The sequence below is a fragment of the Eleutherodactylus coqui genome, chromosome 7 (assembly GCF_035609145.1).
Source record: "Eleutherodactylus coqui strain aEleCoq1 chromosome 7, aEleCoq1.hap1, whole genome shotgun sequence".
Taxonomy (NCBI): domain Eukaryota; kingdom Metazoa; phylum Chordata; class Amphibia; order Anura; family Eleutherodactylidae; genus Eleutherodactylus; species Eleutherodactylus coqui.
The window spans coordinates 112,322,573-112,349,194 of record NC_089843.1 but is presented as its reverse complement, the minus strand read 5'-3'; the positions used below and the strand labels follow the sequence as shown (position 1 = coordinate 112,349,194).

At 45.9% G+C, this 26,622-nt stretch overlaps 1 protein-coding gene across 3 annotated transcripts in view; it reads right to left on the bottom strand.

Moving 5' to 3' along the window:
* NEK1 (NIMA related kinase 1) overlaps positions 1 to 26,622 on the bottom strand; it is a 139,461-nt gene that overhangs the window by 28,184 nt on the left and 84,655 nt on the right. For all 3 annotated transcript variants that reach the window (XM_066573541.1, XM_066573543.1, XM_066573542.1), the window contains 5 exons: positions 23,757 to 23,819; positions 18,896 to 19,109; positions 13,963 to 14,106; positions 9,709 to 9,909; positions 3,310 to 3,507 (listed from right to left, as the gene is read on the bottom strand). In XM_066573541.1, the coding sequence (XP_066429638.1) occupies positions 3,310 to 3,507; positions 9,709 to 9,909; positions 13,963 to 14,106; positions 18,896 to 19,109; positions 23,757 to 23,819 (820 nt within the window). The remainder of the gene's footprint in view (positions 1 to 3,309; positions 3,508 to 9,708; positions 9,910 to 13,962; positions 14,107 to 18,895; positions 19,110 to 23,756; positions 23,820 to 26,622) is intronic.

The window sequence follows — 26,622 nt, the reverse complement described above, 5'->3', positions numbered from 1 at the left end:
AGTGGAGTATCCCTGTCACCGTCTTTGTACCATGCCTTTAGAAGCCAATCTGTGTTTACAATGGCTAATCACTGTTGCCACCCAGTGCCTATAATTAAAAGCAGCTTGGAATATGCTAAGCCATGGATTAACCCTTTGGGTAGGGATTTACTGAAAAATACAAAAACAATACTAATAGCTGGTTTAGCTCTCTGATGGCATACAACAGTAATGACTCAAAAAGGTAACAAAAAGCCATTAATGCAAATATTTGCACCATAAGACGTCACCAATGTGTCGGAATGAAATCAGATGGCAACTAAAGCAATATTTGTGAAGCCCATTCTCTGCAACCTGAACTAATTTGATTAAGTCATAGCTGTAACACATCTCGAGAGGATGCTCAGTAGGCCGGGCATCGGAATAAAAATGGATATCATTGTTAAAATGCATATTGTTTCCTTTCTCCTTTGTACACATAATCAAAATGAACACTTGACATTATCCAGACCTGGCTCGTTACAGTCTTAAAAGGAAATTATCTGATATGTGGTGATAAAGATAAAAAGGGATGGAATGTCTTGTGAGAATTAAAGGGGTCAAATACACATAATAGCATTACAGCCCAATCACCTTGCATTCAGTTATCAGCATTATACAGTACTTCAAGATGTGCTGCGCTGAGGAGAGCGGCGGCGTGCCGATCAGTCCCAAGCATGCCATGCATCATACAACAGAGAACGGGGAGAACAGGATTTGTCATATCTGAGGATTCGCCAATAGTATAAGCAATCAATAGCAACTATTACAAATGACAGAAGACAATGATTCAGAGTGAGGGATTGCCATGTGCAAAGACGCAATTCCATTATCCGTACTGATGTGGTAATAATTAACTTGCAGAAGGCTGGCATTGTGATGAATGTGAGAAATTACGGTCTCTCTCTGTTTGGAGAGAATAGCTCTTGTTTTCATTTGTCTGCAATATTAATTCATAACACATTTATCTTGCAATGTACAAACCTGTGCATGTGCTATAGACACTACAGGAAGGAACGACAAGCCCTCATCTGTGTGCTATGTGGCATGTGCCCCTACAGGAGACACCCGGGGAGGGGGCAGTGCCATCTCCAGGCTAATGACAGAGGTTCTGGATGCAGCTTTCTCCACTGTCCCCATGTAAAACACATTAACATTTAGCAGAACTGAACGCTCATATGTATTGTGGAGTCGAGAGAAATAAATGTCAGCTGCAGGAACATTCGGCCAAAAGGTACTGAAGGTATAAAAGTGAACCACCACACTGAAGAGGTTGTCCCATCCCAGCACTTCCTGGCCAAGATGTGAAACTGGTAGCTGGACTCCCGACCAAGGTGTCAGAATTACGGAAACAGCCAAGTGTGACATCCTTACACTGTCTGCATAACTCCCATGTTACACAAACAGCATAATGAGCCGTGCTACGCCATTTCCGTAACACCAATTCACTTCAATAGGAGTTATGGAAACAGTGTAAGGCTGCTGCACTCGGCTTCTTCCGCGGTGGTCGGGAATCCAACTGTGGGTTTCTCATCTCAGCAGACAGTGCAGAGATGGGACAACCCCATGAAGGCTAGGGTCACACCAGGTTTTTGTGTCCCTAGGTGATTCGCCATCGAGTCATTGACTAAAAACACAGTGACAGTCATTTATCCCACTTTTGTGTACAAGTGAGCAGGAAAATAGCTTGGTGACCTGACATCAAGATTTACGGTCCCATCTATTATTTATCCACTAGCAATCGAATGTGTAAATCAGAAACTGAAATGGATTTCAAAATGCCTAATCCCATGATCCCCTGGCAGTGATGTCATGCACTTTATTCCCCATCGCCTAAGGGCAGTAAACACGCATGCTTAGCAAAACAGAAAATGCATGTTTAACCACTTCAGGACTGCCCATAGGCTATAAGCATCCAGGCAGTCCTCATCTATCTCTGCATGGATAATTTAAATGTCCTTGTAGTGAATACCCCTCAAGCCCTCCCCTCCCCCACTGTGCAGGAGCGCTGTGATCTGAGAGTCTATTGACAGCTCAGATCTTAGAGCTTTGCCTGGAGACCAATCAGCATGGTCTCCAGGCATGCGATATCAGTGACAGCCAGTCACAGCTATCAGTGATAAAGCTATACTGCGCCCTCCCACTCCATCTCGGAAGTCTGGAAGCTCATCTTATAAAAAGGAAAGTTAAAAAATTATGTTGACATAACGTGGACATACGGTAAATGTTAGTTATTAAGTATTTTCTGCGGTAGGACTATCTGCACTACAAGCAGAAAATGTCACATTTTGAAAATTCTATTTTTTTCCACATTTTTTCTAAATTTTGGACTTTTTTCTAAATAAACGCAAACAAAATTTACCAGGGATATAAAGTAAAATGTGTCATTAAAAAAATCATGAGAAAACAAACAAACAGTCTAAGAATCACTAAAATAAGTAATAGAGTTCCAAAGATTTCACCACAAAGTGAAACAGGCCAGATTTTAAAAAATGGGCTTGGTAACAAAGGCCAAAACTAGCATGGGGTGCAAGTAGTCAAAGTAGGATCAGAGACTTCTGCTTGGACAGCTATTTTTATGTATGGCCCGCATAACAGTGGCACCTGATTGTTGGGTTAAGTGTCCGTTGTGGCTACACAATTTGGAGAGGGACGGTGAGGGGTGTAACTGAGGCTTGTGTCTTTACAGTCAGGCTGTGTTCCCACAGGACGGAAATCCCGGGCTCGGCCACACCGAAAAGCCCCGAGACTTCTTGAAGAGAGCCGCAGCTTCAAGACCTGCGGCATTTTGCTGCGAGTATTGGAGCAGTTCGGCTGCTGGCATTCCATTGTGGCTTTCTTTCTTTCTCTATAGGAGGAGTGAGGTCGCAATGCAAAAAAAAAAAAAAAGAATTGACGTGCTGCGGCTGTCAATTCTATGCCGCATTGCCGGTTCCGCCGGGCTTTGCTACAACAGATTGGCTGCACCGTGTGGACGAGATTTTTGCAAAATCTTGTCCACATGGCTGGCTAATCCCAGGATCAGGAACCGCAAGCGTATTTGCCACACAGAAATTCCCCACGGAATTTCCGCAGCAAATCCGTCCCGTGTGAACCCAGCCTCAGTGTTTCATTTCTCGGAACACAGTTTTTGGCAATAAAAAAAACCCAAAACACAACGGAAAGTCAAATTCAAAAGTCAAAGCTGAGGCCCATTTTTCAACATAAGCAAGTGTTACTGATTGAGCACAGCTTCAAAGTATATGACAGAAGACAAATAAGTATAGAAGACCATTTAAAACTGCCTCTCACCACAGGATCGATCTTCAACCAGGCAACAATCAGTAACTGCATCACCCTGTCCATGCTTGGGAGAAGGACACTCTTCTGGTTCAGGTGCAATCAATCCCTCCAATGAGTCCACGTCAACAGAAAGTCCTTTAATGGTCTCTTGATCCTCGAAGTGACCCTGTGCTGGATGCTCTTCATCACTGCTGACGTGAAGCTCGCCTACAAAAATGCTTCATTACTGGATATTTGGCACAACTTTTTGCAAGGATATCAATTGTTTCAAACAGTTTTAAAAGCTACAGACTAAAACAACATATAAGCAGAGACCTCACAGAAACAGACAACTAGAATAAAAGAAAAATATTACGCCTGCAACAAAGAATTCTGGGTAGCAAAAGACAAAAAAAACCTGTAGTATGCCTTTTTTATTGTGTCCTCCTGCATAGAAGCACAGTAGACCAAGCTTTCCTAAACCGTAACCAAAAAAGGTGGATTATACCTACCTGATAATCAGGTTTCCAGGAGTCTCCACAACAGCACCAATTGAGATTGCCTCCTCCTGATAGGACAGGAACACACTGAGAGGTTAAAAGCTCCCCCCCTTCCCCACTTTCCTCAGTGGATTCTAACGAATTGCCGGGGTAGGAGCTCAACTTAAATTTCTTCCCTTAACCGGGGTTTTTTTGTTGATTATAAAATTATATTATATTATATATTTATTTGTTTTTTATATTATATTCTATAGTTTCTTTGTATCCATTTAGGGGAGGGAAGGTACGGGTGCTGTCGTGGAGACTACTGGAAACCTGATTAACAGGTAGGTATAATCCACCTTATCCCCCAGTCGTCTCCACGACAGCACCAATTGAGACGTACCAACTAAAGTTTATTAGGGTGGGATTGCTGCCGAGAGGACTTTGCGGCCGAAGGCCATGTCCTCGTCCTGCTGCACTTTTACCCTATAATGTTTAATGAACGTGTGGGTTTTTTTCCAGACTGCGGCCTTGCAAATTTGCTCGACCGAGGCTGAGCTATGTTCGGCCCATGAGGATGCTACTGCCCTTGTAGAATGGGCTTTAAGAGCTAAGGGGATTTCCTTCCCGAGGGCCTTATAGGACTCTATGATGGCCAGGCGGATCCACCTGGCTATGGAGTTTTTTTGCTGCTTTGTTCCCTTTATTTGGGCCACTGAACTGGATCAACAGGTTGTCGTCCCGTCTCCAGTGGCTTGTCGCATCTATGTAGCCTAGGACTGCTCTCCTGACGTCCAGGCAGTTTAGGATTTTTTCTTCCTCGTTTTTTGGTTTGATAAAAAATGAGGGAATTATTACGTCCTGGGACCTATGAAAATGTGATACCACCTTTGGCATGAAGGCAGGGTCCGTTTTAAATATTAATTTGGAATCTGAGATTTTTAGAAATGGGTGGCGAATGGACAGAGCCTGAAGCTCGCTAACCCTCCTTGCAGACGTGATGGCTACAAGAAAAACGGTCTTGATTGTAAGCATTTTTATCAGTAGTGCTTCGATCAGCTCGAATGGTTCCGCTGACATGGCCCGTAGAACCCAATTAAGGTTCCAGTCTGGAACAAGTTTTATGGGTCTAGGTCGTAATCTAGCTGCTGCTGTCAGGTACCTGTTGACCCATCTATTGTCCGCGAACTTTGTGTCGCATATGGCGCTAAGGGCTGCGACCTGGACCTTCAGGGTACTTGGAGAGAGGCCCATCTGTAGGCCCTCCTGCAAGAATTTTAAGATCAAAGGGATGCTCGGGATAGAATCCCCGGAATCCCTTCCCTGTCTCCATGAGGAGAACCTTCTCCAAACCTTATGGTAGATAAGGTGGGTCGTCTTTTTTCTGCTGGACATTAACATTTCTACCACTCTTTGTGAGAATCCCTTCCCCCTTAGTGAGGATTCCTCAAGAGCCATGCTGTTAAGTGGAGTCTGTCTAAGCCCGGGTGGTTCAGTGGCCCCTGTGATAGCAGATCTGTCCAGGTTGGAAAGGTGACTGGGTCCTGGACACTCAATGTTGTCAAAAGACCGAACCAACTTCTCTTGGGCCAGAAGGGGGTCACCAGGATGAGCGTGCATACCTGGGTTCTGAAATGTTGTAAGACCCTGGGGATCAGCGGTATCGGAGGAAACGCGTACGCTAGCCCCTTTCCCCAGTCCTGGCCTAGGGCGTCTATTGCTGTAGGACGATCTCCTGGCCGGAGGGAGAAGAATTTGCCCACTTTGGCGTTCTCCCTGGTTGCAAATAGGTCCAATTGTGGGGACCCCCACCGGTTGGTCAGAATTCTGAATGCCTCCAGGGAGAGAGACCATTCTCCTGGGTCTATCTGCCTCCGGCTGAGGAAGTCCGCTTTTTGGTTTAGCGTCCCTTTTAAGTGGGTTGCCGTGATCGAAAGGATCCGGCCCTCTGCCCAGTGGAAGATTTTCTGTGAAAAGTTTTGCAGGGCAGGAGACCTTGTGCCCCCCTGGTGCCGAATATGGGCGACCGTGGTGGTATTGTCCAACAGTATCTTTATATGCTGGTTCCGTAGCGAGTTTCCTAACCGCTGTAGGACCCGCCATACGGCCTGTAGCTCTCTGTAATTGGAGGATTGTTCTTTTATCCTTTGGGACCACGGGCCCTGAAAGAACTGGTTCCCCACATGCGCTCCCCATCCCCAGGCGCTTGCATCCGTTGTGATGTGCGTGGCTGGGTTTTGTAGCCAATGAACCCCTTCCTGCAGGTTCGCTGGGAATGTCCACCAACGCAGGGATGTTTTCACTGTGTTTGGGATATACATTTTTGTCCCTAGCGAGGACTGCTTTTTGTCCCATGCGGATAGGACGGAGGCCTGTAGAGCTCTGGTGTGAGCCTAGGCCCATGCTACTCCGGGAATGCATGACGTTAGGCTTCCCAGGAGAGACATGGCTTCCCGAATTGTGCATGATCGTTTCTGTAGGAAGGATCTGACCAGCCTTTGGATTTTTTGTATTTTTTCCTCGGGCAGGCAGGAGCATTGTGATTCTGAGTTGAGCGTTATGCCCAGAAACGTCTTCTTCCTGTCGGGGTCTAAGCTGGATTTTTCCCAGTTTATGATCCATCCTAGAGACTGGAGGAGTTCTAGCACTATCTCTAGGTGCTTTGTTAGTAGTTTCCTGGACTCTGCTATTATTAAAATATCGTCCAGGTAGGGTATTATTAGGATCGACTTTTTTCTCAGGTAGGCAGCTACCTCTGCCATAATTTTGGTAAAAATTCTGGGTGCTGAGGAGATCCCGAAAGGCAGGCATCTGAATTGGTGGTGCTCTATTCCTTTGCCCAAATCCACTGCGAACCTTAGGTATCTTTGGGACCCCTCGTGGATCGGTACGTGAAAATAAGCGTCCTTCAGATCGATGGACGCCATGTAGGCCCCTCTGGGAATCAACTTTATCGTTGAAGAGATGGACTCCATTTTGAATTTCCTGTACTTGACACAGGTGTTCAAAGGCTTCAGATTCACTATCATGCGGTGTTTCCCGCAGGGTTTTCTTACTAGGAAGAGCCTGGAATAATGGCCCTGAGTTTCCTCGTTTTGCGGTACGGGGGATATTGCGTTTAGATGTTGCAGGTCCCGAACGCTTTGCCTTAGTAAGTGTAACTGTCGCCCTGAGCCTCCTGTGATGATGAATTTCCTTCTGGGGAGGGACACCAGTTCAATCCGGTATCCCTGCTGTAGGATCTTTGGGATCCATGGGCCTTCGCAAATTGCGGCCCATTGGTCAACAAAGTTCCCCAGCCTTGCCCCTACGGAGCTGGCGTCAGGGTCTCTGCTTGGGCTCCCCCTGGTGGGGATTAAAGAGGATATTTCTCCCTCTGCTCCCCTTGGGGTAACTCCAGAGGCCTGTCTTGCCCTTGCCTCGGTAGGCCTCGGGCTGTTGCCCTGGGGTTCGGAAGAAGGTCTTCCCTCTCTGCGGCTTTTCGTCCGGGAAGCCCTTCTTTTTGTTGGCCGCCTTCTCCAGGATTTTGTCTAGGTCTGGTCCGAACCAAAACTGACCGTAGAACGGGAGGGCGCATAGTTTATTTTTTGAGGCCAAGTCGCTGGACCATGATTTCAGCCATAGTACTCTTCTCGCTGAGTTGGATCGGGCTGCAGCTTTTGCCGAGAGTTTAACCGTTTCGGCCGCGGCATCCTCTAGAAAATTTTTTGCCATGCGCAGGATAGGTAGGGAATTTAGGATCTGTTTCCTTGGCGTTTTATTGTTTAAGTGTAGCTCCAGCTGTTCGAGCCATACCCCCAAGGTGTGCGCCACGCAGGTGGCTGCGATCCCTGGCCTAAGTATGCTTGCTGCTGCCTCCCATGATTTTTTTAGAAGGCCTTCGGCTTTGCGATCCATGGGATCTTTTAATTGTGCGGCGTCCTCAAAGGGCAAGCTCGTCCTCCTAGCTACTTTGGCCACTGGGACGTCTACCTTGGGTATCTCTTCCCAGCTTGCGCAAACTTCCTCCTCAAATGGGTACCTTCTTTTTACCCCTCTAGCGCAGAAGGAACCTGCGTCTGGTTTCTTCCACCTCTTTTGGATAATTTTAATGATGTTTTTGTGGACAGGGAAGGTATGTTTACGCCTCTCCCCTAGTCCCCCAAATATCTCATCCTGCAGGGTGCGTGGCTCTCTGGGCTCCTTCATTTTTAATGTAGCCCTGACTGACTTAATTAATTCTGTTAAGTCGTCCTGATGGAAAAGGTATCTTTTGTAGTCCTCATCGTCTGAGGACTCCTCGGCCGCCTGTTCCTCTTGCTCCGATCCGATAGAACTCTCGGAGTCGGAAAGCTCGTCAGGAACATACGCCTTTTTCTGGCGTTTCGCTGGCGGCGCCAGCTGTGACGTTAGGGCTGATCGAACCTCCTCCTTCACCAGCTTCCTAACGTCATCCAGGAATCCCCCCGATTCCTCTTTGACTAGCCTAGCTACGCATGCCTTGCATAGAGCCCTCTGGTACGTAGCTGGCAGTCTCGTCCCGCACTCCACACATTTTTTGGGTTTTGTTCTGGGGGGGATGTCTTTTTTATCCCCCTGACAAACAAAGAGGGGAAAGTATTTTTTTTTTTTTTTTGCGGGTAAATATGCAATTTTTCCATATACAATACATTGGATTTTGCATTTTGTATTTTTTGCCGCACTGGCTACTTACGGCCGCTGAGGCTGAGGTTTCAGCTATCTCTGGGGCTGGAGCACTCATTACTATACCGGTGCTGCAGACACCCTGCGACCTGTAGTGCTGGTCCACCTTCTGGCTTCTCTCAGGTTCCTTATTTTGAATTTTCGCGCTCCTGCGCTAAGCCCCGCCCCCTCCGTGCGGCTCCTGATGCGAGCGTGATGACGTCACCACGCTGGGCACGTGACGCGACGCCCCGCCCCCCCCGCCGTCAAAGGGCTTCCTGGAGCGCCGCGCTGCCACTATACGAGGAGGGGGACTGAGGCTTCGCTTTGAACCCCCCATGGGCCGCCGCGGGAGGAACCTGGCCCGGGGGTTACCACCCCATGTGGCGTCCCGGGAGTCGTCTGGCTGGGAAGGGAGGACAGGCTGACCCACTGCCCTCCGATCCGCCCGTGAGTAGGCTTCTGGCTGGCTTCTCCACCAGCCCCTCTCAGAGATCCTGCCTCCTGGCAGGACAGGAAGACACTGAGGAAAGTGGGGAAGGGGGGAGCTTTTAACCTCTCAGTGTGTTCCTGTCCTATCAGGAGGAGGCAATCTCAATTGGTGCTGTCGTGGAGACGACTGGGGGAAATAATAACGTTAGACCGATGTACCGGCCCAGAGCGTTTGCTGGGAGTTTTCCTAGCACATATGTGAACTCAGCAATAGGTGGACGCCTATTCGCAGGTAAAAGGTAGAGAAAACCCAGAAACTCCATTGTAGTGAAACCTAAAATCTTATCGCACAGCACAAAAAGCATATCAAATTTTCATGAAACAAATCTGTCTCGACTGAATAATTAAGCAAGAGCAGTCACCCATGTTGATATCTGTTGCAACTCATAACTGAAGTCAACTAAATTTGGTTAATGAGGGTTAACTAGGTTAACATAATTCACATTCGATGTGACAATGCATGAGCAGCAATCTCTCCATCAAACTCTTAGCCACATGCAGTTTGGATTTGTATTTCTTTTTAATCAGCGAAGGTCCCAGTTGGCAGACCCCCCACCAAATGAATCTTGTGCGAAGTCTTTTATTGAAAAATTCATTTAAAAGGTTTCCACCTCCTGCCCTCCCATTATAGCTCTTTACAGTATGTATAAAGTGCCTAATATGTTTTAGCTTCCCAACATTAGGGCAGTGCAGGAAAGAGACTCCATAAAACTAAATCAAGTGATTTTAACTTGAAGTATACAAAGACACACATTCATTGAGAGCAGTAGATACATATAGGGTGGAAGCTTACCATCTGGAGAGTCCTGATCCCTTTTAGATTTGGGTACCCCAGTGACATTCACTAAGGAAGGGTGCTCTTCTATGTGAGGGACATTCTGTGCCTGAGGTGAGATTAAGGAATCCATATCCACGGAGTGATCTTTACATTGGTCTTCATCATGAGGCAGAGATGGCTCGATGTCCTCTTCAAGGGTTTTTGCATAAACTGGACCTGTTTGTCACAGTGCAGAACATATCATTTATAGGATGTTGAACTTTATCATGGTATCAAGGCTAAAAACACCAAGTCCAAGTCGTTGACATACCATGACCTGCATGAAGAAAGTCAAGTAGTGCTAGGTCAACTATACTTGTCTAGAAAAGTGGAGGACAATTTACTACTCACCCAAGTATCCAACCTTGTGATAGGTAAATTTCCCAGAATTCATCTTTTAGGTGAAATTCAATTACTTTAAGTATGTCTCTTTTTTATTAAGCATTTTGTAATACGCAGAAAAGGAGCTGTATTCTTAAAGAGTTACAGGAACGCTAAACAAGAATTGCTGTACCAGCGCAATGACTGTTGTATCTATAAGTGAACAAGTCCATAGTAGCCAGAATAAGAATATACAAGACTATGCGGGTACAGAACATAGTTCAAGGTGGAAAAGCCAACAACCAAGTTAACACAGACCACCATCCTATACGATCTGCATGCAGGTGAAGACTGGGGGATATATTGAAAGTCCCTTGTTCCCCAAACATGGTATATCAACAAGATACAGGTGCAAAGTACTAGTAGCTTGAAATGAATCTGGAAAGATCATTCTTGAGTATGTTTGAAGACATCCAGTATACAAATTCTGGAAAGCAATGCAGTTGACCACATCTGATAGAGGTCAAGAACCTTGTTGGGCACACAACCATTAAGGAGCATTAACCACAAAAACATAGAATTCATTTTTTTGGATGTAAGCCATTGTTTTAATTACCCTGCAAAAAATATACCAAACTAAAACTGTATGTAATTTTAATTCTGTGTTCTTTTGAATACCCAAACCTAATGACACTGTTGAACTTCTACAAATCCAAGCACTGATAGCAGGTTTTGTCCTCACCTGGTACTTACAAAGTGAGGTCACCTCAGATATGCCACACTGTACTGTCCACATTAGTGAAGGCTAGGTAGCATTTCCAGTAGAGTAATACTATCCATACTGAATGGCAAAACCACTGTGAACATTACTGATAATTACCCATGTTACTGTGCCAGTCAATGGACCATGCTATAGTAGAAGTGATCCATGATTGGCCAATTGCATTACAAGGTCTTATTCACTCTACAGGCTTGGTGACAAATGCCTGATCTCTGGAACGCCCACCAACTACAAAAAAAAAGTGTCCCTAGACCCACGTTCCTTCTTACAGCAGTCGTAGTTTGGAGAGGTGGTCCCACATACTCCTTGCTACACCGTTTAAAATCTATATTTACTGTGAATGGTTTGGTCCTAGCAGTCAGGCATTAGTGACCTATCCTGTGAATAGGTAATAAATGTTCTGTGTTGGGCAACTACTTTAAGGCACTATAGGGATCATGTCTCTTAGACAAATTCTATTAACTTCATTATCCATAAGGATATAAATTCTTCAGACCATAACCTGCTACTCAGCAGACTTCATGATGCAAAGTGGATGATTATTAAACACATTGAAGATTTCCAATCAAGCCAAACCGAATGTTACTTACCACTACTAGTAAAATATAAACAGCCAACATCATTTGCCTATAAACTAATTTAAGGGTGTTCTCCCATGTTTTTTGCCACTGCCATGGGGCCCATGGGAGAAGTGGGCCTGGGCTGAATGGCCCTACCCCTTATGCCACCACCGACTCCCCTCTCCCTACCCGTGAACATCCAGCAGCATAAGCTCTACTTACATCGACTGCTCTCCCAGTCCCTGCAGGCTGCTCCTCCCCCACCTTCCTGCTCTCAGTGCAGAACCGGGGAGACAGGGGGTGGGGAGCAGCCTGCAGTGACTGAGCGAGCAGGATGAAGGTAAATGAAGGTTATGCTGCCCTATATTCAGGAGTAGGTGGCACAAGAGGGAAACCAGTGGTTTGGGGAACCACATGGGGGACACCAGCAAGCACTGGTAAATTACACATAAAACCATATATGTGCTGTATTTTCTGCATACAAATAAAGGCAAACTGTAACACTGAAATACGTAGCAGACAAAGTATGCATGCTCGCCCTGTTAGAAGGAGGACTACTGGGGATGTAACCAAGGCCAACCAGGTAAAAACCAAAACTGTATGGGGTATTTGGGAGAGTCAAATCTTTGGACACATGCATTTTAGCAAAACGACTATTTGCAAAGATGACCCATTTTGCTTAACTAGAACAATGGGGAATGAATGAGATGTTGGGAATACACCTTTAAATGCTAGCTTAGTGGTTTACACAAGTTCGTATTACACAACTCACATGTGTGCAGCGATACATCGACAATCAAGCATGGCTAAAGTTAAATTAAATCCATGTGGATATGAAATTTTGTAGATGTAAATACAATTATTACAAGATCTCGGGACGTCACATATGGACTGTAAAGCTCTATTGATAATGGGAACCACATTGTTAAATGAGTGATTATACATAACCACACATTATAAATTCTCTTCTTTTTACTTTGTAGCTAGAAATGATTACACAGTGATCGCACTGAAAAACATCTCTTATCTGGTGAGAACACGCGATTAGGTTTTTTGACTTAAATCTATATATTCCGATATTTCAGGAAAAGTGTGTTAAATTGGTTGTCCAGGAATAAAGAAAAAACGTCAGCGTTCTTCCAGGAAACAAAGTCACAGCTGTCAATAGGTTTGTCTGGTGTCACAGCTCAGCTCTATTAACGTGAATTGATCTGAACAACAATGGCGCACACAAGCTGCGGAAAGGCGAGTTGCTGGACAACCCCTTTACTTGGGTATTTGCGTCAGACTTTCGTGACATTATCCACAGGAAAGGTCATGAAAATCTGACAGATGTGGGTCCCACCTCTGGGCCCCTCATCTATCTCTAGCTCTGGGCTCCCTACTCACTGTAGTCCAGCTGAATGTGGCAGCTAGAGGTGGTTGGGATTTACAGAAACAGCTGAGATGGAATTGCTACACTGTTTTTGTAACACCTATAGAAGTGAATGGAAGTTGCGGAAACAGTGTAGCATAACTAGCTAGGCCATTTCCGTAACTTGGGCAGTTTCTACAACTCACCTTGACTTATATGAGAGTTACAAAAACAGCATAATGATGTCCATTCAACTATTTCTTTAGGTCCCAATCATCCCCAACCATTGCACCCAGCAAGGCCAGAGGCCGAATTCGAGATATGGGCAGGTCCCAGAAGTGGCACCTCCATCTATGAGACGGTCATGGTAGAGAGTCTCAGATGGTATTCCCATTTACAATAAAAAAAAAATTAAAAGAAGGTTGACCTATCTTAATAAGGCATCAAATAGTGGGTTGGTGGGTTTCACCATTTGGGACCCCTAACTATCAGCTGTTCGCTAGGCGCCTTTCCCAGTATACAGAGCAGGAAGTAGATTGCTCTATACATTATGTAGTGGTCCGCATGAAATTGCCAGCACTGCTCGCACTCACTTCAGTGGGAGCTGCACCTGAAATAAATACGACACCGCACAACGAATGAGGCTATAGGCTTCATCCACCATACACACAGTGCCAGCAGCCAGGCGAACAACGAATCGGCAAGGTCCCCAGCAGCAGACCCCCAAACGATGAGCTACTGATGATCTCTCCTGAGGATAAGTCACCAGTTTAGAGCAGGAGAACATCTTTCAAAAGGGACGGCCCCACTTATAGCAGTTTAAGAGGTACCTTTACACGGGATGACCGTTAGGTGCCCAACAGCTGTCCTAAAGGGTACCACCCAATTATCGCTCCTGTGCTTTACCCAGGAGTGATAGTTCTTAAGTGAATGGAGGTGGAGCCGAGTGGGATCCTTCTGGCCACCCTTCTCCAATCACAATAAACAGGAGTCATTCAAGCAGTCGCTTGGTTTTTAGCTCTGCCAAGTGACTCCAAAAAGGTGAGTGATTTTTTGCTCAGTGCCCTGTTGGTTGCCGTAGGTACACAGGACGATTATTGCATGAATTTGCTGTTTCCAGTGAGAATTCAAGAGATGATCGCTCCATGTGAAGGTACTCCAAGGCAACTTTAAGGCAGTGTAGCCAATTTGCTTAGTATGTATAGGAATCTCACCAGTGGTGACTTGCAGCAGTTCTGTCTGGAGTTGGAGCTGTGCTTCACCCAGGATCTTCACAACAGACTCAGGTGGACTCTTTCCCCATTCACGTCTTTGTCTTTCCTCCAAATCCAGCTTTATTACACCACCAATGGTGTTATCTGGGTTAAACAATAAATTAAAAGAAAGTGTCAACTATTGAACCTGTATAAATTCACCTTTTTGCAGACAGTCATGGAACCACTAGAGCTTATGGCAAGGGTTAGAGAGTCACTTGTGTCGTGATGCAACATTTACAGAATTACAGCCATGCGGCAACTTTCTTTCCTCCTTTTACAATGGAAGGTTGCCTTGCAGAGGCATCTTGTGTCGTCACAATGCAAGGTGCAATCAGGAGTCTAGCTCCAATCTCCCAAGACGTAATGGAAGAACACATGGTTTCTATACTTCAATTGAACACCACCTAATAGTATACAGTATATAGTATGTGCTTGCAGCATATGCTGTAATTCTATTTAGTCTGACACTGTATAAAAACTTGCCCTCCTTGCCAAGGCTCTGAAAAGAGAAATATCTATGTCCGTGACCTGTAAGTGCTTTTTTATGGGTCCAACATTTGGGACCAGGCATGGCGGAAAAGTAACAAGTGTTCAGTGCACATTCCTGGCTCAGGACTTCAGCATCAGCTCCATTTCTCCTGCTTGAGCAGAGCCATCTTGTATATCCGATCGCTCAGCAGGAGTTTTGCTTTTGGCTGAAGGGATGTGTAAATTTTAGAAATATGCTGCTAATGTGAAACTGGATATTACGCAAAACCTGTATAATAACTCCATAGTATCATACATCTGTACCAAGGTGTTTTCTATACCACTTTTTTTCCTGTTTCTTTTTAATATGAGCCCATGTGGTTCTGTTAATACATTTTCAGCAATGCGGAAACCCCACGTGGAGCAGTCACAGAACATTTTACTATTAGTGAGGATTAAGCTCCTTCCCATACCGTAAATAAAATCAGGTAGTGACAATAGGTAGCATAATACACTTTAATGGAACACATTATTCTCTTTACGAGCCTCAAACTCACCATGCTTTCCTGTACAGGTGCACTTCACACAATTGGGGAAAGAGAAAGTGCAGAATCTGAACTAGTGCTTGTTCCAATAAAATGTTTAAAGCAGATTAACAAATATATCCACAGTATACTGAAGAATAAGTACCGCCTGTGTATATACTTGCACATCAGCCACTTCCCATAAGTGATCGGCAGAAACTTACCTAAGGTACAGGCACTGAACACAATGACCTAACGTGATGAGGTAGCTATACTTCACGAATTCCAATGGCTTCAACTGTATTTACAGTCAAAGATAACATTGCGGATGAAAAGCTAAATAAATACCCTCCGAAATTACATTAAGGCTGTCTGTCCACGGCTGATACGGAATATCGCTAGCGATATCCCGCCGCAGGGGAGCAGGTTGGGGGGCTGACAGGTCTCCGCGATGAGCCCAATAGATAGTCTCACCACAGAAAATCGTGGCAAATCACGGCATGCCGCAATTTAAATCCCGCGAGCGGGGAATCATTAGGATTCTCCGCTCGTAGACATCAGGCTGCACTTTCCATAGTTCGCCCCTGGAATGTGTTCACTGCGTTACCCTCGGCCGGATTATCGCTGCGGATAACGCAATGACAACTCGCCCGTGGATAGGCAGCCTACAACGTGTGTATATATGTATGTATATAAATGGGACGATTATAATTCGGATTATCGCTGGTTCATGCAGATCTAAACATTCTTTGGCGCAAACACTGCCAGTGACTAGACATACGATAAATCATTTGCTTATTGTTCGCCATAATAATAATAATAATAATCATCTTTATTTGTATAGCGCCAATTTATTCCGCAGCGCTTTCAAAACACAGGGGAACATAGACGATACAACAGTTACATGTAGTATTCAATTATTAGGAACAGAAGGGGTATGGGCCTGCACCAATGAGCTTACACTCAAGGAGTAGGTGATGCAGGAGGTACAGGGGTAGGAGATGTACACGGTAGGCAAAGTGGAGAAATATGGGGCGCCATAGATAGACCATAATCCAAGCGTGCAGTGAGAGAGGCAGAGGCATGTTGTAGCGGGTGAGTGGGGGAAGGGGGATTAGTTCAGGAGATTTGATAAACTTCTTTGAAGAGGTGCGTTTTTAAGGTATGTCTGAAGTTCCGTACGTCGGGGATTGTCCGGATGTTTTGGGGTAGTGCATTCCAGAGGACCGGTGCTGCTCTGGAGAGGTCCTGGGGGCGAGAATGTGAAGTTCCGATTGGGGGGCAGGAAGCGTTAGTGGAACGGAGAGCGCGGGCTGGGTGGTGTACGGACAGGAGGGAAGCGATGTACGGTGGTGCGGTGCCATGCAGAGCTTTGTGGATGAGGGTCATGTATTTGAATAGAGTTCTGTAGTGGATGGGCAGCCAGTGTAGTGACTGGCCGTACAGTTTAGGCAGGCATAAAAATCAAACAATTGGGCAGTATAAACAGGCAGCTGTTCCATCAATGAGCGACTGCCTTATTACTGTGCATGGAAGCGGACAACTGGAAACAATCTCTGCACGCTCCACCTTCATTTACTGAATGATTATCCCGCACGTAAAATGACCCTCAGGGTATAGTCACACATAGCAGAAATGCTGCAGATTCTCAGCAGTGGAAAATTCTGCAGCGAAAATCTAAAAAAAAAAAAAAATCTGCACCATCGTTGCGGAATTTGAATAGAAATCAGATGCATTTCTGCAGCCGATTTCAGCAGCCACAGCGCTCCCCCTTATCTCCAAATTCTTTGCACTGTCAGCGCTTCCTTCTCCTCTAGTGAGCGCAGCGCCCCTGGTTAGCTGATGCCTTTTTCCGTATAACCTGACCACTGGAGGCCGCTGCACTGACTCTGGAGGCCGCTGGGTGCCCGATGCAGGAGCACGGACAGCGCAAAGAATTTGGAAGTGAGAAGGAAAGCCGTTGCTGCCAAAACACAGCTGATTTTAGTCAAATTCCACACCGATTGTGTTTTGCGGAAATGCTACAGATTTTGAAGCAAAACATCTGCAGCATTTCCACTCCATGTGAACGTACCCTCAGGTTTTACATGGCACAAATATGGTTATATAGAGTGGTTCGCACAATAATTGTTAGGTGTAAATGTGTGCAGCGAGTGAAAAATCAGCAATAAAAATTTTTTTTTTTTAAATTGCTAGATTATCACTGATTGGATCTTTTATGCAGATCTTAAAGTCATTATTTGCCTGCCGCTGCACCATTGGATATAAACACGCGTTGTACGATTTGCCAGACAGCAGCGGCAGAAGGGTCGACTAGAGGTTTGGAATGATCGAAACTACTCAATTATTGTTCAGTGTAAATGCCAAGCAAACAATATACGATCGCTATGTCACCACTGGTTGTATGCTCCTTGCAACTTATCTTGCCGTGTAAAAGGGCCATCAGTGACATTTGTTAATACCAAATAAAACCTATATGATTCACTTGGCCAGTAATGGCGCATGATAACATCACAATGATTTTTGATTCCGGACTGCCTCCCTATTCACTTTTATGAGCTGTAAGAGACAGCTGTATGAGCCCCCAGTGATCATATCTTTATCACTTATTCTGTTGATAGGTGCCAAATCTTTTTGGTAGGATAACCCCTTTAAGGATATTTACACTAGCCGATTTCACGTTTGAGCGAGCCAACGATTTGACAGATCGCTCGTTTAGCCAGTTTATACAGGCAGATACATTGTTGGCTCGACTAAACAAGAAATGGTTCAGTCGTTCTCATTTGCTGTATAAGTGACTGGGAACGTCTGCTATTTGAACTGAACGATAAGTGGACGAGCCAACAAGGATTTCTAGTCCTGCATAAATTGGACAAACAAAAAGCGAACAGTTTATCGTTTGGTCGCTGGCTGCGTTTAGACTAAATGATTATCGCTCACTTTTGGTCGTTTGAACGAATCGTTCCATGTAAAAGGGCCTTAAGTATTTCAGTGAGCAGTCTGTAGTAGTCATGTGAGCAGCACTGTGTCCATGCCATTAAATGAAGCAGCTCTCTCCTTACTTCTAGCAGGAAGTCACATATGAATATTACTGGAATAACATTCTTTAGATAGGCTGCAATATTAAATCAGTGGCGGTCTACCTACTCTCATTGATCAATTAATTGAAGGCGCTGCAGCATTCCAGCAAACGCCACATCCCCTTCATAATTCACCAGGCACAGCGGAGTACATTTGGTAGCAGCTGTACCCAGGACTGCAGCTCAGACCCAGTTACCTGGTGTATCTGCCACAGATGCTACCAAAATGTAGGAAGCTGTGCCTGGTACAAAATGAAAAGGGATGTAGAGTTTGGTGGAGCAACGCTCTCCCTTCAAATGTACTGAACGGAGGTGGTGCTGGGAGATAGACCCCCTACTGATAGAATACTGATCACCTGTCCTAAGGATGGGACATGAAAATCACAGTTCAAGGAAACCCTTTGAACATTTTAACCTTGGTCATCTGCTCACAGCCCAGGCTAAAAGCCCCCATAAACATCAGACTTTAGCTGTCTAAACCCACCGACTCAACATTCCCCCAACAAACTATATTGAAGGGTTAGAGATGTTGAATTTTAATGCCCAATCTAATTATTCCCTGGGAGATAGCTGGTGCCAGCGTTATCTGGCTGTGGCTTACCTCCCTAAACACACAAACACCTGGCAGAGTCGACTATTCATCTGCATGGGGGGAGCCGGTGGAAACAGCTGTCAGATGAAGGATTGTTGTGAATGGACACCTTAATACTACACTATCAGTCAACGTATCACTGCAGCTGGTAGATGCCCATGATGTAAAGATCCCTGCAGTGCAAGAGGTATGTTAGGAGTATGCTTCTTAAGGTTTGAAGTACTTACTGTCAGCAGCACATATAGTATCCTCTATAATGGTGAATTGTGCAAGGGGAATTACTGGTCCTTCTGCTTGCCACTTCCTCCGGTCAGTAACATGGTCCTCCTGCTCGGCACCGCCATCATCAGTCTCTCCAGGAATATCTTCATTTGTCGATGTCACGTCTTCCTGAGCTTTAAGGTTCTGATTCAATCTCTTTAGTATTTGACGTTTTTCATCCTAAAAGTAACAACCGTGGTCAGTAAAGCTACACTCGCCAAATAACACCACTCAATTAATATATAGCCGGAGCTGCAAATCATAAATACAAATAAAACTCTTAGTTAGTAATTTATATGCCTGCAGCAGTTGAAACAGAGACATTAAGTATCATCAATGAAGCCCTATTAGAAATGACAAGGCAAAGCAGAAGGCACTGTGAGCCATACCTAATGCATTCGGTACATTAGCATGCATTGGTAGTCTAAGCACGATTAAGCAGTGCCGTCCATATGAGCAGCACTGGCCGGTCAGATCAGTATGTAGTGTCTGAGTCTATCAATGCATACTAATGTACATAAGTGCATCAGGTAGTCAGGGAAGCAGTGCAACCATCTTTGTTTCTTCAGGATCGGAGGTCATTTTAAGCACCAAGAAGCCATTCCAACAGCCATCGGTCCCGCCTGAATAGTCGTTCAGTGAATGGAGGTGAAGCACACTGGAGATCTTTTCAATATGCCGACCGCCATTCATGGCATCCCCAGCATTGGCTATTGGCAATTGGATCGAACACCTTAAAAGGGTTTTTCCACAACTTAAAATTGCCTCACCAGCATGCTGTCCTTCCCGGTTGCTGCTGAGCAGGACATGTGACTGCTGCAGCCAATCACTGGCCTCGGGAGTGACCGTGTACAGCCAGCGATTAGCTGCAGCAGTCATATGATTTAGTGAGCAGGAACCAGGAAGGACAGAGTGCTATTTTAATTCATAGGAAAACCCATGTTAGGGACCTTTTACATGGGAGGATAATCATGCAATCACTGTTCAGTGTAAAGGCATGCAGCAATCAAACAAATGCTAATTCACTTTGTTGTTGATTGCATAGGTTATGCAATGTTGTATAAACAGACATCTGCCTGTCATTTACAACGCAATGAATAGAAGGGAAAATGAAACATTGTATGAATGATGGCATTTACGACATCATCTTGAGATCATCATCACACATAAATGACCGCCTATCAACTTGTTATGGTGCTTGTTATGAGCAATTTATCTGCTTGTGTAAAAAGGACCCTTAAATCATTAGTATATGGGTGCAGTGCATATCTATTAGGAGTCTGGGGATCACGGTCTTTACTGAGTTCTTATTGACTGACTTGTTGATCATTTGCTATCTCTCAGCATATTATGTGTATCTCATCAGCTTATCATTTATTCTTTTAAAGGGAATCTGTCAACTTTTTTGAACCCTATAAGCCAAGTTTATGGGCTCAAAAGTAGCCGACACACTGAGTCCAGGGATGTCAGTTTTATACTTACCCTCCCCACCGTTCCCTTGGTGTCAGCTGTCAAACCTACTCCTGAAAGCTTCTGGCAGACGACTTAGGCGCATGCATAGAATTGGAGGACTACATAGTGCACACTTCTGTAGTCTGCAGAATGCACTGCAGCAGCTGGTTTGAGAGCAGACAATGGGAAAAAGGTAGGGAAATCAAGAATTAAACTTACATCCCTGGACTCGTGTGTCAGCTACCCATAATCATAGCTTATGGGGCTCAATGTAAGTGACAGACCACTTTTTTCATTCAATCATAATACTAACAACCACCTGTCCGTGAGTGATATGTGACTGATCATCACGGGTCCTGTAAGCACACGGCTGCTGTCCGGCTCTGCTGGTTTAGGACCCGTGACCAACTCCAATCCCTTTCACTATATTATATTAGTAAGTGGCGCAGTGCACCACCAGAAACACTGGTGCTAGTAAGTAACTAATCCCACAGTATATATGTCAGCTAATATCACCTTATTTAGTTTTTCTTTTTATCTGAAAACTCATAGTGTCACTCTTTTCCGTTAGCTTATGTGATCTCAATGTAACCATCTGAGAATTACAGTGGGTCCAGAAAGGCTTCAGACTCTTACACTTTTTTATTTTTTTGACTTTGTCATATTTAGGCCTTGTGCAAGTCAAAAAAACATTCTGCACTCAAAACCCCACAATGACAAAGTGAAAACAGAATATTAGACAGCTCTGTGGATGAAAAAATAAATAAAAAACTAACATTTGTATTGACATACGTATTCACACCCTACACTCAGTACATAGTTGAAGGACCTTCCTGTTCTAGAGTGGACCATCTGGAGCCCTGAACTGAACCCAATGGAACATCTCTGAAGAGACCTGAAACCAGCTGCCCACAGACACTCCCCATCCAACCTGACAGAGCTTGAGAAAATCTGCAAAGAAGAATGCAGAAAATCCTCATTTCCAGGTGTGCAAACCTTGTGGCACCATACCCAAGACGACCTGAGGCTGTAATCACTGACAAAAGGTGCTTCCACTAAGTACAGATTACAGGGTGTGAATACTTAGGTCAATGCAAAATGTAAAAAAAACCCTACAAATATTTCTAAAATAAAAAACTAACATTGTTTGAACTTTATTATTATGGGGTGATAAAGGCAGAATGATGGGGAAATAAAATGTGATTTTTTTAAAAATTTGCACAAGGCGAAAACATAACATACAAATATAAAAGAGAAAGGATCCGAAGGCTTTCCGGACCTGTTGTACTTGGCTTTGTGCTTTCTCAAGCAGTCACTTTTTGAGTCAGCAAAATTCCGGCATGATGAAGCTGCATGGACAGTTCCACAGGTGTTTTTATTTATTTTTATTTAGAGGGGGTGGGGTAGTGTATGGGTGGGAGAAATGGCCTTCTCCCACCCACCCATCAGCCTTCCTGACTGTACACTGAGGACCTTCAGCTTATTTGGGTGGATATAGAAAGTATGTTCCTACATGGGAGTCACCCTTTTTGTTTTACCACCCCTGCAGTACCACTTTCTGGGTGCTAATGTTGTTGACTGAACATGTTTTTTTCTTCTTTGTGTGTTTCATTGATCTTGAATAGAGGTTATGTTTTTTAACACAAATATGATCCGGTGATCTTCTCAGTTAACTGAAGAGATTTTCACAGTTTTTTGTTGGTCTGTTTTTTTAACTACAGTTTTGGGCCCCATGCCCCCAAGCTATAAAATCACTATATTCAATATACCCACCATGGCACTGGACTACCTTTTCGGCAATTTGGCACCATGGATTTTGACAGGTGACATAACCGAGCCAGGAGACGTCTTGTAAACCTATCGCATGGGTTTCTAACATAAAAGCCCCTGAGGGTTTAAAGGATGTCATGGGTCTCCTATTGGCTGCAGCGGTCATGTGGCTAAACCACACACGTGATCGCTACAGACCAAGCAAACAGAAGACCAGAGGTCTCAGAGTGGTGGTCAGGAAGCAGCGCAGCAAGCAGGAGTTGAGTACTGGGGTTTGTTGTTGTTTTTTTTTTTTAAATATGCAGCTCGTCCCCGCACAGCCACCAATAATTTAGAATGCAGAAAAACCCTTTTAAGTACCTAGGTGTCCTCTGTGGACTAGTTTAGTTATATTTGTTAATGGTATCTTCCAGTAAGTAAATGTTAAAACATATGCATTCTCTCTCGATGGCTTCAGGGTCTTGCCAAGGACTTTAAATTGATTGGCAGTAGTCAGTCAACACAGTCCGTGAATCCTAATCCAGTTGAACATTTGCGTTATGGAGTTTAATGAGCTCTGCCTACAATGAAGCTTCTACCCTGTTCCCGGCCAGCATCCACATATATCTGTAAAATCTGTACTGTGGATGGTCCACATGGCTCTCCTTCAGACATGGGCAGTACTGATTTTTTTCTTTTTAAATCCCTGCTTTTCCCACGCCATCACTAGGCTATGACACAGAATCCGCGACCTTTCCGCAATGTCAACTGTGGATGGGCCACGGGTCCGACGGCTTCCATTGAGAGAGCATTTATTTTTCCCACAAGCGGAAATCGCAGTCGCTGTCCGCTTATGTGAGTTGACATGTGAATGATCCATTTGTTTGAATGTGTGAGGAATGCCGTGGATCGTCCGTGCAGGTAACGATTACGGATTCTGCAATTCAAACTTGCTCGTGTGAGACCAGCCCAAGCTGCATTGTAGTTTGCATGGGATAGCATCCAAAAGCAATGCAATATATGTCATAATCACCGCACAGAATTCAGGGTATAGGAAAATAGAGGTCACGACTACTAGTGACCATGATCCAAATAAAGTGTCAGTTGATCGTATATTGATCCTTGTAACAAACTATGAACATGCATTGTGTCAGAGCATTACATTACCACATCGAGTGCCCAGTGCTTTTGGACTGCGCTCCCAGCTGGGCTCAAATGGCGAGAGCATGGCTGTCACCCGAGTTTAGCCGCTCACGCTTCTTATCTTAAAGCACAAACGCTTTGTCCAAACATCTGTGAGGCTACATGTGTTATCTCAGTTTTACAGCAAACAAACATTCTTCAAGCCTAAAATATGATCCTAACATCTTTCTGCTCAAATGCGTGCATTTCTAACACCAATTCAGCAGATGTCATTTTTAGTAATCTAGTTTTAAACATGTATCCAGTGCACTAAAAAGAGGATATTTTATGGTTTTTATCTGATATATTACATATACCTAACAAAATATTTCCTATTAAAGGAAACCACCATCCATTCTGGGTGACGGGTCCCTGCACAAACATAGCAGTCATCCACTTTCAGGAGACACGGCACTCAAGGTGTTAAAATAAATAAATACTAACTTGGATTGAAGTATCTGTTTTTTGAGGGTCTTCTGTGTTGTCCCTGATTTCTTCAACTGCATCCTTTAGTCAAGAGAATGGAAACAAAACACAAATTAGAAGGTAACAAAATGATGTGAAGCTTTTGTAGTTTGGATTTTTGATGATCGTCTATAAAAGGGCTGAGTTTTTTATGCAGTTTAGTCTACTGTTGGCAAACAGTACAAGCGTTTGGTTTTGAAGATCTTTGATTCTGTAGACCGCCTCTAGATTGAATGGAACACCAGTGACCGTATTTTACTAATTTCTCCATTGTCTGTTCAGTTGTTTCTTTGACTGCATTTGCTGTCCTAGCCTGGAAATGACACTGCAGTGTGTATGCAGACATTAGGAGGCTATGGAAGCCTTTGAGGGGCAAATCTTTTTGTTACGTAAATGCATGTATTTTGGGCTGACAATCATTTCTGCAATAGTGTTAATTAAAAATTTTGTACTGGGGGGGCGTGGCTAGCCTATGGAGGAACAAGACGCCTAGTAGCTCGGCTCCCGCTACCGACTCGATTTTCCCGGCCAGTGAATGACCCAGACCCGGCTTTTAACCCACATGGCAAGGGGAAAGAGAAGAGGTACCTCAGGGGCCACTCCGGAGGCCAGCAGGAGGAACATAGCGACCTATCTACGGAGAACGGCGGGAGCAGAGTCCCACGCGACCGCTCCCAAAATGGCGCCCGCAAAGCTCCCGGCAACACAAGCGTCCGCAGGCACCGACGACGAGCTGCCAGGCAGCGAAGAGACTCGGAGCGCAATCGGCGCCCGCAGCAGCCATTCGCCAGACCCCAGCCCCGGCGGCAGGTACCACAGCGGCGAGAGCGAGGAAGCGCCGGCAGGGAACAAGTTCCCGGAGCCCAGAGGCAGCAGCGCCGGGGGAGGAGGAGAGAGCACCGCTCGCGGGTCCCAGCGCAGAGAGCGCATGACAGCAGGAGCGGTGAGCAGGGACGGGGCAGATTCGGGGGGACGGACCGGCATAATCCCTTCAGGGAGCGCAACCCCGGGACCCCAGGAGTCCCCTCTACTCCTACCAGACTCCAGTCCCGGCGGCCGACAAAACAGCAGCAAGAGGGGGGAAGCGCCGACAGGGAACAAGTCCCCGGAGCCCAGTGACAGCAGCGCTGGGGGAGGGGGAAGGAACTCCGCTAGCGGGCCCCAGCGCAGAGAACGCACGGCATCAGGAGAGATGAGGGAAGGCAGGGGAGAACCGGGGGAACAGACTGGCACAATCCACCCAGGGAGCGCAACCCCGGGTCCCCAGGAGCCTCCACTACACCTCCCCCCCCAAACCTCCCCAGGGGAAGGCGAAACTAGGCGCACAGCCCACAACAGAGGAGGCTCACAGCAGGCCCCCCTGACGGAGGAGATTAGAATGCCTCACAGAGTAGAGCCTGTAGACCCCAGCACCTACAGGCTCCCCAGAAGTCCCCACTCAAGCCCTAAATGCAGACACACACAGAGGCAAGAAGAAGAACCCCCCCAAAACGAGACCCTCGGGGCCAGCGCCCCCCCGGGGCCTGACCGGCCAGCAGCTCCGCAAAAGAAAAACGAACGCGCCCGGGACTCAACAACTAGCCCCCAAACCAACAAGCTACATTCCTCAGCACCCCAGCAGCCCTCCTACCCCCCTCTGCCGCAGAGAAGCAGCGGCCCGAGAAGACCAGCGCAGGCAGACCTGCAGAACACAACAACCCGCCACGAGCCTCGTCCTCCATGCGGAGAACAGAACCAATGGACGGAAAGACACGAGCCCTCCAACAGCAAAACGCAACAATTGCCACCTACTCAGGGAACTGCACAAGACCCACCACCCAGCCCTCCCCATACGCCCGACAAGGAAGACGGATGGGACTGGAAGAAGCACCTAAAGGCCATGCCGACGCAGAGCCATATCGATTCCCTATTCCAGCAACTCGAAACCGCACGGAAGAAAGACGTAGCGTCGCTCCAGCATGAGATCCGACAAATAGGCCAGAGAGTGGAGGCGGTAGAAGAGGCCCAGGAAAAGACAGCCGAAACCCTCGAGGCCCACAACCATGAGCTCCAACTACACTCCCAGCAGATTCTGGAACTGTTCACCCACATAGACGACCTGGAAAATCGGCACCGTAGGAACAATCTACGAATCAGGGGCCTCCCAGAAGAAATCGCAACCCCACAACTAGAACCATGGGCCCAGTCTTTCTTCAAGAATATACTAAAACGACCCGAAGATTCCACCATAGAAATCGACAGAATCCACCGGTCGTTAGGCCCAAAATCATCCGACCCCAGCAGACCCAGGGACGTGATCTGCAGAATTCACTTTTATAAAGATAAAGACCTGATCATGCAGAAAATCCGCCCCCTTAAAGGCTTATCATTTAAAGGAACTCCTATCCAGATACTTCCAGACCTCTCGCGCAGAACCCTACAGCTGCGTACAGCCCTCAGACCTTTGCTGACACTTCTCCAGGAAAGGGAGATCCCATACCGCTGGGGCTTCCCCTTCCAACTACATGCCTCCAGGAACGGCAAGTCAGCTACATTCAGAGGCCTGGGAAACCTTCCGAACTTCCTGGGAAGCCTCGAACTCCCAACGGTTCAACTCCCGGATTGGCCAATATCGAGCTCCCTCCCCGTGATGCCGCCCCGGAACGCCTGGCAGACGGCGACGAAAAGATCCAGTAGACGCCGCAAGGACCCTCACCAAGAGAAGAGACGCTCCGCCAGCAGCGACAAAGGGGAATGAAGCCGCCGAGCCTGCTCCCTCCTGCTGACCGTACTTGCTCTTACAATGGTGGGGGGAATTTGTGTTCGGCCGGGTCTGGGTATGTTCACGGACATACTCAACAGCTCC